The 13,532-nt window shown below is 42.8% G+C and overlaps 1 protein-coding gene across 1 annotated transcript; it reads left to right on the top strand.

Annotated features, from left to right (window-relative positions):
• Window positions 1-844: 844 nt before the first annotated feature.
• LIN28A (lin-28 homolog A) lies at window positions 845-13,240 on the top strand. Its single transcript, XM_068271080.1, has 4 exons — window positions 845-851; window positions 2,882-3,060; window positions 9,936-10,120; window positions 12,993-13,240. Exons 1-4 carry the CDS (start codon window positions 845-847, stop codon window positions 13,177-13,179), a joined length of 558 nt encoding a protein of 185 aa, XP_068127181.1. The 3' UTR covers window positions 13,180-13,240.
• Window positions 13,241-13,532: the final 292 nt, after the last annotated feature.

The raw sequence follows: 13,532 nt of genomic DNA on the forward strand, positions 1-13,532 counted from the left end.
TTTTAGCTAAGGTCTATTGGCAACTGTTACTAGGAATACCTCCATTGCCATCAGTTTCATATTCTGTCTTTTGTGTACACTACATAGAAAGGTGATTTTTCTCTGTAAATCAGTGAAAGCGGGACAAATGAGGCAGAAAGAGGGGCAGGGTCCCCAAAGAGGGACTGTCCTTGCAAAAAAAGGACAGTTGGGAGCTACGCTTTTAGAGTATTTTTCTTCCAAATATAAATTAAACATTCACTGCACACATCTAAAGCGTGTGTGTATGCGTGTAGTTAATCAACCAACAACACACTTCCTTCCTTTTTAACACTGAAGAAGTATCTTGCAAGGGTAATCCCTCCCCTCATTGCAAAGCACCCAATATTGAGGTGCTCCTCCATACGTCTAGTGCCCAGGAAAGTGTAATAGTAACAGCATGGAATGTAGAATGTTGCTATGTAGTCACCTCCTTAACTACTTAAGGACCGCCGTAGTTGAAATCTACGTCCCGCTTTGATGACTATCTGGCTGCGAGCGTGTAGATTTCAACTCACCGCTGCTGCGCGCATCAGCCGTTTTCGTTGCTCCCGCTGATCTTTCCACTGAATCCCCGCTGTCTCCCACTGCAGCTCACTCCCTCTGCCTGTCTCTATGACGGCAGAGCCCTGTGAGCGGGTCAGGAGCCGATTTCATTGGCTCCTGGCCCTGTCTTTCAATGTAAGCCACTCCCATTGGCTTACATTGAAAGACAGGGTCAGGAGCCAATGAAAGCGGCTCCTGACCTTCTCACCGGAACTCTGCCGTCATAGAGACGGCAGAGTCAGTGGCCCAGGTTTCCGACGTGACGGTGATTGTGGCCGGTATGTGCGGTGAGTCGTCGGGATTCCGCCGTTTCTGTACCAGCGGTCTCTGGTCCTTAAGAGGGCAGAGACCGCTAGTACTTAAGTGGTTAACGAAAGGTCAAGAGTTTTTGAAAAAATGGACACATACAAAAAAAATTATTAGTGAAATGGACACATCTAATTTGTATGGCAACAAAACAATACATACTGTATAAATTACTATAATCAAAATCCGGCATCATGATTCACATCTAGGAAGGGCACTGCCACTGCCACATAAGCAGGAGTTGGATTGGTGCTGTGATTTGTACTTTTAGCTGGTGCTGGATGGTAGGTTTATTGTGCGCTGACAGGCACAGGCAGGCAGTGACTGGCTTTGGGAATACCCTGTAGCAGTCGATGAATGGCACTGACTGGAATTTACTAGTGATTTCTCCAGCAATGGCAGGCATTTTTACTCCAATGGAACTGGCAAGGACTTCTAAAATGCCAAAAGCAGTATTTGTAGGGAAACCAGCCAACAACAATGTGTAAAGTTGGCATAACCTTATGTTGGAATGTTTTATTGCTTAACTATAAATTCAGAAAAATTGAATGCATGTTAATGATCTATTTCAGCATTGTAAAATTCTATTCGTTTTAATGGTTATTAACAATGTCACATAAAAACAGCTACTAAATAAAAAATGGAACACAATTAAAGGTATTATTGAGTAAAATGGAAAATATATTTAAAACCCTAGTTCAGGCTTGGGTGGGTGGGGGGAATGCATATAGTTGTAAAGCCCGTTACTTTGTGCACGGATCTCTGGATGTGTTAATTTTTTGTGCAGTTGTTTGAGAAATCAAAGTTAAGGGGCTCATACACTGGTCGATTTCAGCCATAGATCGATTAATCAATTCTAAAGAATAGATCGATTAATCAGAAATCTATTCTTTCCAATCAGCCAATCGATCAATTTGCAATCGATTTGATCTATCTGACAGGATGGAATATCTAGGTCGATCTGCCGCTGGCAGCAGATTAATGGCCCATAGAGTTGCATTGGATCTAATGGTGCAATAATGCATTTAGACCGATTTCCAATAGATTGGAACTCTGTTTCTAGTGTGTGGCACACATCAGATAGATTCTTGTCAGATTCGACTTGACAGGCATCTGACAGAAATCTATCTGATGGTCAAATCTATAAGTGTATGGCCACCTTTAGAGGTTACTAATATATTTCTTATGCTGTATTTATGAAGTTCCTGAAATGGGGTTTACGCTGCATGCTATTCAGATTTCCAAATTTGATGCGATTTTACATGTGATTCTGATTTTTGTTGCAATTTTTTTTTTTTTTTAAAGTCCTGTATTCTGCGTTTTTTCTCTTGTGTTGCTAGCGATCAGTGAAAATCAGAATCGCAAATCGGAATCGTATTGAGATTTGCAGTGTAAAAGAAGCCTTCGACATGGTAATGCTAATTCCGTATTTTATTATACGGATATAACTTTGTGGTGCCCCATGCTTTGCAATTTATTCATTAATAGGTAAAAATTATCTCTTTTTTTCATCTCCAGGCTAATGCACACCAAAATCACAATAGCAATCGTTAGCGCTTAGTGATTAGATTTTGTGAAGCGATTTTCAGAGCGATTTTTTTTTTTTTTTGAATGAATGAGCATTTTTGCACATTATTCAAGCTGAATTGCTCCAAACAATGCTGCATGCAGCGCGGTTGCGATTTTGAAAAAAATCACAACGCTGGTGTGGTAACACCCTCATAGGGTAACCTTAGCCAAGCACTTTTCAAGGCGCTGCCGATTTGAAAAGTGCTCAGAAGCACCAGCCCTTACTTTGAGGTTTATGTTCAAACTCTCACAGGGGTTAAGCCTTCAATCTGTCATAATAGTGACATAATTTGGGGTTTTTCTGGTAATATTTGTGGCAGTCATTCTTTCAGTCTGGGTGGGGGGGTTATCCATAGCTGGTGGAATGCAATAACTCCTTTACCACAATATTAGATGTCCTTGTGATTGTTTCTTACATGATTAACACATCTTTTTTTTCTAGGAGGTTTTTCAAAGCCTGTAGATGACACCTCAAGTGATCCCCAAAGTGGGGAGTTGGACACTTTTCAAGGATCTGGTGTGTGCAAGTGGTTTAATGTCCGAATGGGCTTTGGTTTCCTCACAATGACCAAAAGAGAAGAAGCTGAGCTGGAGACTCCGGTAGATGTCTTTGTACACCAGGTAAGCAGCTGAACATGGCCATGCCTTTTCTCACATAGAATAAAGTCTATTTTCAACTGCAGCTATAGCACATTATTGTGTGTATGCCAATAAACACACGTAAATGGGCAACTTTAAGGCTAGTTCACAGTGCTCAGTTGCAGAATAATTCTGCATGTCAATTCACTGCCCATACAATTCTGTGGGGCTGTTCACAGTGCTGTGTTGTAAATGATCATGTTATTCTAACTCACTGCATGCAGGCTTTGTATTACAAATCTATGTCCGGTCTCCATTGCAGTTCAAACTCGTACACACTCTTAACCCCACCACTGTAAAGCCAGCTTTGGCTTCCTATTTCCTGGAATTTGTCATGCCTTGGATTTTACAATATTAACACTGTAAAATAATACACAGACTGACAAACCTTAAGGTGGCCATACACTGGTCGATTTGCCATCAGATTCGACCAACAGATAGATCCCTCTCTGATCGAATCTGATCAGAGAGGGATCGTATGGCTACCTTTACAGCAAACAGATTGTGAACCGATTTCAGCCTGAAACCGTTCACAATCTGTTGTGGTGGTGCTGCCGCCGCTCCCCCCGCCCGCATACATTACCTGCTCCGCCGGCGCGACTCCAGTCTCCCGGTCACCGCTGCTCTGTCTGCGCTCTGGTCTCCAGGTCCGGCATGCCTCACTTCTTCTAGCCCAGCAGGAAGTTTAAACTGTAGAGGGCGCTCTACAGTTTAAACTTCCTGCTGGGCTAGAAGAAGTGAGGCATGCCGGACCTGGAGACCAGAGCGCAGACAGAGCAGCGGTGACCGGGAGACTGGAGTCGCGCCGGCGGAGCAGGTAATGTATGCGGGCTCTATTGCGTCGGTCGTCGGGCACTCGAACGCCGCTAGCGATGCGCTCTTTACCCGCGGGCGATCGACGGTTATTTTCCGCACGGCGCGATCGACGGGATCGGACGAAATGGATCGAAATTCGGCGTGTAGCGTGAACGATTGCCAGCAGATTCGATCCCAGTGATCGAATCTGCTGTCTAAACGGGCGCAAATCGGGCCAGTGTATGGCCAGCTTTATTCTTGGCTTCCTTGATGAGTTTTAAGAACTTTTTCATCACAATCAGTATGATAGCAAATGGATGCCTTTCTTATCTACATATCTTACTTCTGTGTATTTTTCCACCTCTCCTGAGATGGGACCACCTGGAGACACAGGAATGGATACTCAGGGATGAATCCCATTCAGTGGATTCCCAGTAACCTTTGCCTGACCTATGCATTCTCAGGAGATTTTGGAAGTGTGTGGGTGGGATAGTTGTTATATCTCATTTTATTGTCCCAATGCCTAATTTCCTTATTACTGCTTACATTCTCAACATCAAAAGGTCTGACAGTCTTGTACTGTCCAGAGCCACCCTCACCTCCTCTATAGGACAACATATTTCCTATTCCAGTATCTGCTGTGTACACAGGACATGAACTGAGATAACACCTCCTGCTAGTAACAGGATGATAAGGGCCAAATGACATTGTGTTCACCAGATCCTCAAATAGGAGTGTGCTCAGTGATGGAATGCTAACTTGCTAAAATAGACAGTTGTTAAAAGCTTATCTGATTTGGCATCCAGTGTTTCCACAGTAGCCAGAAAAGGTGTGGTCGTGGAAATTAGATTTTAACCACTAGGACTGCAGTCAAGGTGCCTATACACTCGTCAGATTGGCAGCAGATAGATAAGAAATGCATCTGATGATCTATCTGATGCGTTTTTAGAACATTTTTTACCAGGATAGAATTCCAATAGATTTCAGTTTGAAATCTATTGAAATTCGATCTGATGGCATTTTTTTGGCCATTAAGGCCAATCCAAACTGATAAGCAATTTCATCAGATCGACCTAAATTTTCCATCCTGCCTGGTCGATGGAAATCCATCGAAATCGGCCATCGATCGGTCGATTGGCCAACCGATTTTCAATCGATCGATCGATCGGGATCGATCGGTCGGCCAGAAAATCGGCTGAGTGTATGGGCCCCTTTATGCTGGGCATACACAGCACTAGTAGTCCTTATCAATCGAGACGCTGATGGCTCAATTGATGATATCCGACAGGTCCGATGACCTGCCGGATAGATTTCCTGCTCGATCCCCTCCGGCGGACAGTAGCCAATATTGGTTTGGGTAAAAGTTATAGCGTTAACAAACTATGGTGCAAAAAGTGAATTTTCCCATTTTGAAGCATCTCTGACTTTTCTGAGCACCTGTCATGTTTCATGATAGAATTCCAGGATAGTATAAATACCCCCCAAATGACCCCATTTTGGAAATAAGACATCCCAAAGTATTCACTAGGAGGCATGGTGAGTTCATAGAAGATTTTATTTTTTGTCACAAGTTAGCAGAAAATGACACTTTGTGACAAAAAAAAAAAAGGTTTCCATTTCTGCTAACTTGTGCCAAAAAAAAAAAATGAAATCTGCTACGGACTCGCCATGCCCTTCTCTGAATACTTTGGGGTGTCTACTTTCCAAAATGGGGTCATTTGTGGGGTGTGTTTACTGTCCTGGCATTTTGGGGGGTGCTAAATCTTAAGCATCCCTGTAAAGCCTAAAGGTGCTCATAGGACTTTGGGCCCCTTAGCGCACCTAGGCTGCAAAAAAATGTCACACGTGGTATCACCGTACTCTGTAAATGAGATTTTTTTTAAAAAATTTTTACACAAAATTGTCCATTTACAGCAATATTTCTCCCACCCAGCATGGGTATGTGTAAAAATACACCCCAAAACACATTATACTACTTCTCCTAAATTTGGCGATACCACATGTGTGACACTTTTTTTGCAGCCTAGGTGCAAGGGGCCAAAAGTCCTATGAGTACCTTTAGGATTTCACAGGTCATTTTGAGGCATTTGGTTTCCAGACTGCTCCTCACGATTTAGGGCCCTTAAAATGCCAGGACATTTTAGGAACCCCACAAGTGACCCCATTTTAGAAAGACAACAGCCCAAGGTATTCCGTTAGGAGTATGGCGAGTTCATAGAAGATTCTATTTTTTGTCACAAGTTAGCGGAAATTGATTTTTTTTTTTTTTTTTTTTTCACAAAGTGTCATTTTCCTCTAACGTGTGACAAAAAATACAATCTTCTATGAACTCATCATACTTATTCTGGGGAATCATCTGTATATAAGTGATATTGAAAGTCAAAAGAGCTAATAAGTTAGCCAAGACCATAGGAGCGGATGGAGAAAAGAAGAGGTCAGAGCACTTAGTCCACTATGCCAGTGTTATATTTGTATGTACCTTTGCTGGGATTGCTACGATTTCCAGCATCCAAGCAGACAGCAATCAACTTAAATTGCATGATTTGGACAACTGATTCGTCAGGGAAATCTTAAAACTGTTGCCGCTAAGAGACGTTTAAAGGAGGAGGACTTTTTAAAAGATTTAGAACACTATCATCCCTGTGTGTTGCTCCCAGTCAAAAGTTCTATTACTGAAAATTATAAGTGCCTGCAAAAAAAATTAAATCACAGTATTTTAAACAATCTAAGTACAATTTTAAATGAAAATATTTGCAAATGTACCTCCATATGAACAAAAAGTAATCTCCATAATGCATCTCTACAGGATAGAGGGTGAAATATGCAAATCATTTATTTAAAGCAGCTTTCAAAACTTAACTCAGCAGAAATTTTAAAAGAATTGTGTAGACACTGGGTGATGCAGCCCTCTGCTGCTGTCCCTTATCTAGTGTCTCCACACTGCTGTCATAGTTCAGTCTGTGTCACTATTTCCTGGATATGTGGAACAGCTTCCTACTGTGATACTCATTCACTAAGCATCAGTGTGGCAATGCGGAGGCAAGCAAAGGTGTGCATATAAGAGTGTATTGATCGCAGCAGAGGATATTGAATAAAGCTGTGTACACACTAAGCAAGTAAAAAAAAAAAAAAAAAATTATATATAATATATTTTACATACTCGCCTATGGAGAGGTAATGCTCTGGATCCCATTGAGCCTTCCCAATCCTCGCTATGTTCCCTTGTTCAACTGCTGTAGTCGTGCCTCAAAGACTACTTGGAAGGCTTCAGAAGCACTAGAGTCCCTGAATGAGGGACATATGACTATGGTAGGAACTAGATTGTGAGCTGCTCTGAGGGACAGTTAAGGTATGTACAGTGGCTTGCAAAAGTATTCGGCCCCCTTGAAGTTTTCCACATTTTGTCACATTACTGCCACAAACATGAATCAATTTTATTGGAATTCCACGTGAAAGACTAATACAAAGTGGTGTACACGTGAGAAGTGGAACGAAAATCGTACACGATTCCAAACATGTTTTATAAATAAATAACTGCAAAGTGGGGTGTGTGTAATTATTCAACCCCCTTTGGTCTGAGTGCAGTCAGTTGCCCATAGACATTGCCTGATGAGTGCTAATGACTAAATAGAGTGTGCCTGTGTGTAATCTAATGTCATTACAAATACAGCTGCTCTGTGACAGCTTCAGAGGTTGTCTAAGAGAATCTTGGGAGCAACAACACCATGAAGTCAAAAGAACACACCAGAAAGGTCAGGGATAAAGTTATTGAGAAATTTAAAGCAGGCATAGGCCTCAATTCACAGAGCTTTATCAAACACTTTATCAAACGTTTGATCATTTTCCTCATGGGTAAAATCTAATTTTAAATTCACTAAGGTGTTATAGATTTATTGATCATTTCATCGATAAAACATTTGCTAAATCTATAACACCTTAGTAAATTCAAAATTAGATTTTACCCATGAGGTAAATTATCAAACGTTTGACAAAGTGTTTGATAAAGCTCCGTGAATTGAGGCCTATGGCTACAAAAAGATTTCCAAAGCCTTGAACATCCCACAGAGCACTGCTCAAGCGATCATTCAGAAATGAAAGGAGTATGGCACAACTGTAAACCTACCAAGACAAGGCCGTCCACCTAAACTCACAGGCCGAACAAGGAGAGTGCTGATCAGAAATGCAGTCAAGAGGCCCATGGTGACTCTGGATGAGCTGCAGAGATCAGGTGGGGGAATCTGTCCATAGGACAACTATTAGTCGTGCACTGCACAAAGTTGGCCTTTATGGAAGAGTGGCAAGAAGAAAGCAATTGTGAACAGAAAAGCATAGGAAATTGTGAACAGAAAAGCATAGGCAATCCCGTTTGCAGTTTGTCACAAGCCATGTGGGGGACACAGCAAACATGTGGAAAAAGGTGCTTACTCATGATGTCATTTCTGCCCTTTACTTTTTTTCTTGTCTCCTCCAATCACTGAGTCGCCTCAGCCTTGCTTGTAAACACAAGTGAGTAGGGGATTAGGTTTCAGATAAGAAGCTGGCAGGGAAAAAAAAGGGAAGAGGAGGAATAGATTATAGATAAAAAGAACCCCCAGCATGCAATTCTTTGGCACGACTACTAAAGGGCCAGTGTTCCTTAAGTATGTGATAACTCCAAATCATAACAGCAGAAAAAGTTTTGAAAGTTTTGAATTCAGGATTAGCATCTTTATCACTTAATACACTCAGACCAGTTGCTGTTGAAATTTGATTTTTATGGTGATGATACCGCTTTAACTGTCCCTCAGAGCAGCTCACAATATAGTTCCTACCATAGTCATATGTCCCTCATTCAGGGACTCTAGTGCTTCTGAAGCCTTCCAAGTAGTCTTTGAGGCACGACTACAGCAGTTGAACAAGGGAACATAGCGAGGATTGGGAAGGCTCAATGGGATCCAGAGCATTACCTCTCCATAGGCGAGTATGTAAAATATATTATAAAGCTTAAAATAATATAGATGACCATTAACTCCAGTATGTGTCTTTGAAGCAGCTCACGCTATCAGAATCCCGAACAGTGCAATGCTGCACTTCTATCAATTCTCATTAGATTCCCTGCTGGAATCTATTCAAAACTTATGTGCTGCGTGTGGTACGAATCAATTCCTTTAGAATAGATTCCATTCAGAAAGGAATCAATCGCCTTGGCACATTGGGTGGAAATCCTATGTGTGTATGGCCAGCTTTATTTCTAATTTGTACCACAAGTTTTAGCATTGTTTATATAACCAACTTTTCGATAAATGTTGTACCCTGCAATTTGGAGTGGCTTATAGCAGTTTAACAATGCACAGAGCACATGGCTACCTGCGTAACAAGCCCCTTCCCCCTGGCTATACCTCCTCCCCTTCCCCCTCTCTAGTTGGAATGTAGGGAATGTATAGCATGTCTGAGATCCCTTTGTTCTTCTACTCACTGAGAATATCCGCTCTCTGTCATGAGCTGGGAAGCCCTACACCCCCCACCCGGGGAGGGAAATAGCTTTTGCATCTTTATTAGTGTGGAGGGCATAATAGGGAATCCCCATGTGTAAAGTAGCAAAGAAAAAAAAAACACCATCTCTGACAAGGAGGTAATTATATCCTCTTTATGGACACATAATAAAAAAAAAAACAACAAAAAAAAACTACATGTGAGCAGCAACAAACCTTATATAAGCACTGTCCCTGGAAGGAGTCCAACCAAACGTCCTGCTGATGTAAGATAAAAACACTAGCCAAAGCTCATATGCTACTTTAATACCCAGCACAGACTAAACAGTTGTCACGTGGAAGTATCAGAGGCATAACACCTCATAATGTATGACTACATGCAATATTTCATAGCAGACTGACTATTGATACAGCATTGATGCTGCTTCTTTTCTTCTACCCTGATTGTATGTATTTTTTTTTTTTTTTTAAAGAAATGTGGTGTCTAACAATTCCTTCTTAACAAATTATTTTATCCTCCTACTCTTACCATTCCCAATTCTTCCACTATTTTTTTATTTTAAAAAAACCCTCCTTCTTCCCCACCCACAGAGCAAGCTGCACATGGAAGGGTTCCGCAGCCTGAAGGAGGGGGAGTCTGTGGAATTTACTTTCAAGAAATCGTCAAAGGGCTTGGAGTCCACTCAAGTAACCGGGCCAGGGGGTGCTCCTTGCATTGGGAGTGAGAGAAGACCAAAAGTGAAGGGACTACAGAAGAGGAAGCCTAAAGGGGATAGGTAAGAGCATGGATGGCCCACAAAAACATAAACTAAGGAAAAATCACATCATTTTGATTCACAAATCAGATTACATTTTAAATCTCCATGCATACCGTATCCTGGCTAGGCATTATACAATAGGGTGCTAACCAGAAAAACCTTGTTATACTTTTCAACCCATGTGCTAAAATAAGCATCTACAAGTATCCAAAGAAGGTCCGCTTAGCACTTTATAAGGACCTTTTTATTTTTCCATCACCACATACACACAATCGATCGTAAAACCGACAATGGTTTTGGGGCCACACAGCATCGCCTTTGTCAAGACACAATTACTATGCCTTGATGAAGGAGACCCTGTGTAACCCTGAAACCCGTGGATACTGTTATCTTAAATTTCTATCCATATCCATTTCTGTCTATTGTTTTCCATTTAAGACCGACGCAGTTATTATCCCTGATGTTATGTAAGGTGGGTATATTTGTTTACTAAAAAGAGAAGTGAAGTCCAGCAAAGTTAACTTGTGGTCAAAACCATACTGATAAGCCAAATGATTACCATTAAAAATTTGCCCTATGCTCAGGCCCGGATTTACATCACAGGAGCCTGTAGGCACAGATGTGCTGGCACCCTAGACTTCCCCCTCCAGAAACTCACAAACCCCAGCTGAACCGCACCATAAGTGTAGTGACCCAGCTGTTACTTTTCCCTTATCTGTCATAGGTAGCTACAGGTGTCCCTTAGCATTAGGTAGCCAGATAGTGGTGCCCCCGACTGAAGGGAGATGTTGTCAGTGGAATGTCAAGAGCCAGGTGACTAAACTCATTTATGCGTTGCTCAGGACTCCTGCATAGAGAGGGAGGCACTAGGGGAAGGGAGTGAGCCGCCCCACCCTCATCAGGCGCCTGTAGGCGCGTGCCTACAGTGCCTTATGGTAAATCTGGCCCTGCCTATGCTTCAATAGGGACATATGACTATGGAAAGGATTAGACTGTCAGGGAGGGACAGTCAGTGACATGACTAATAAAGTGTTGCAGAAGATGTTAAGACTACTGTATGTAAATGCATGTGCAAATAAATTCCATTTTTTTTTTAGCTACCACATTATTTTTGTAAAGCATGTAAAATGACTGTATATCACAATGGGCCTGATTCACAAAGCGGTGCAAAGTGTTTGCACGCCTGTGAAAAGCCCTTTATCACGCCTAAACTCAGTTTAGGCGTGATAAAATGAAACTCGCGCGAAAGTCCCGCGCGCAAAGTTTTGCGTGTGCAATTGCGCGACGCACGGCGCAGTGCGCACGATGCGCCCATTAAACCCTATTGCGCAAATGCAGTTTTGCGCGCGGAACTTTGCGTGCGATAAAGAGCACAAAGCGGTGCTAACTCAGCGGTGCAAAGGTTATCACGCCTAAAGTCTTTTAGGCGTGATAACTGAGCTATCACCGCTTTGTGAATCGGGCCCAATATATTTTAACCACTTCGCATCCAGACCTTGTTTTCCCCTTATTGACCAGAGCAGTTTTGACGCTTTAGCGGTGTCCCTATTCAATCAGCAATAACTTTATCCCTACTCACTACACCTAAATGATCTATATATCGTTTTTTTCAAGACAAACCAGGCTTTCAATGGGGGGTATTTAGTCCTAAGAACAATTTTGTTTTCTAGGCATTTTAATTGAAAAAAGGGAACAAAAATTAAAAAAATGCATTATTTCTCAGTTTTTAACAATTCCAGTTTAAAAATAAAAAGTGCCACAGTGATAAAACCATTCCACCAGTTAATGTCCCCCCTAATCTAGTCAGATGTGCCCCGAGTATCAGCCCAACCTTCCCAGTTTAGCCAGATGTGACCCCAATATCGGCACCCCCGTATAGTCAGATGTGTCCCATGTATCTACCACCCCCCAGTACAGAGAGACAGTAACGCCGCCAGGATTGGCACCCCTCATTATAGGCAGTTGTGTCCCCAGGATAAAATTTCCCCCATTATAGCCATATGTACCCCCATAATTGCCCCCCCCCCCCCACCAATTATAGCCAGATGTGCCCCCAGTATTAGGTTACCCCCCCCCCCAGATAATCAAATGATCCCCCATTGTCAGATGTCATCCCCCCCAGTTACCCAGATGCCTGGCAGTTTTTTTGCACCCCCAACCCCCCCCCCCCCCCCCCAGTGTGGGTAGCCAGATGTATGACCCCTCCCCCCCCCCCCATCAGGCAGCCCCTCCGTGCACAAATGCCCAAAAAATGTAAATAAAGCCACCTCTCTCACCTTACCTCATTCCAGCGATGAGCCTGCAGCCCGAGCATCCGATCCCAGCTCTGAACTCAGCCGCGTATTGCCGGTGACCCGGGTCCCGGCTTGATGACGTCATCAAGCCGGGACCCGGGTTACCGGCAATGCGCGGCTGAGTTCAGAGCTGGGATCGGATGCTCAGGCTGCAGGCTCATCGCTGGAACGAGGTAAGGTGAGAGAGGTGGCTTTATTTACATTTTTTTTTTTAGCCATCTGTGCACGGAGGAGGGGGAGATGAAGGATCACGCTGTTTGTTACAGTGGTGATCGTTCATCCGCAGGGGGGTCACTAATTGGCTCCAAGGGAACATGTTCCCTTTTGCCAATTAGTAAGGCAACCGACAGTGCCGGGGGGTGCGCTCTGAAGCGCACCTGTTCCTGCACAAAAGGGCTTAAAGCAGGTCAGTATATCTACGTCGCTGTGGCTTGGAGAGTGCCACAGCTGACGTAGATATACTGTAGTGGTGGGGAAAGTGGTTAAGCATGTGTACATTCTTTGACCTGAATCTCTTTCCTATAAATATATTTGTTTCTTACCAACACTGTTACGTTGACTTCAGTAACAAACCTGAATTTGCTTTGTCATTGCAGGTGCTATAACTGTGGAGGCCTGGATCACCATGCCAAGGAGTGCAACTTGCCACCACAGCCAAAGAAATGTCATTGTTGCCAAAGTACAAATCATATGATAGCACAGTGCCCAGAGAAAGTGGCCCAGCTTGCCACCGCACAAGGAAAGCCTTCCACTAAGGAAGTCAACCCTCCATGCACTGAGTAGTTGACATATATTTGCTCTAGATTCACACTTTGAGATTTGTTTGCTTTACTACTGTTTAAAAGCTGGAAACCAGTCCCTTAAAGTGGACCTGATCTCAGAACTTCCTCTCTGCTCTAAAAGATAAGAAACTGCATAATAACCTTTAGAGAAAAACATTTGTTACAGCTGATACAAATCCTGTAATAAATCTGCAGTCTACTTCCTGTTTTCATTGAAGCAGACATGGGGTTAACATCCTGTGTTTACAAATTAGCTGCTATGCTGAGGACTGCTGAGATTCTTGAGCTGACATAGCTGAGAGATCAAATTACAGATATTAGTCACAGATTAGGGGGGATTGGACAGGCTAAACT

Source organism: Hyperolius riggenbachi, chromosome 2 (genome assembly GCF_040937935.1).
Source record: "Hyperolius riggenbachi isolate aHypRig1 chromosome 2, aHypRig1.pri, whole genome shotgun sequence".
Classification (NCBI taxonomy): Eukaryota; Metazoa; Chordata; class Amphibia; order Anura; family Hyperoliidae; genus Hyperolius; species Hyperolius riggenbachi.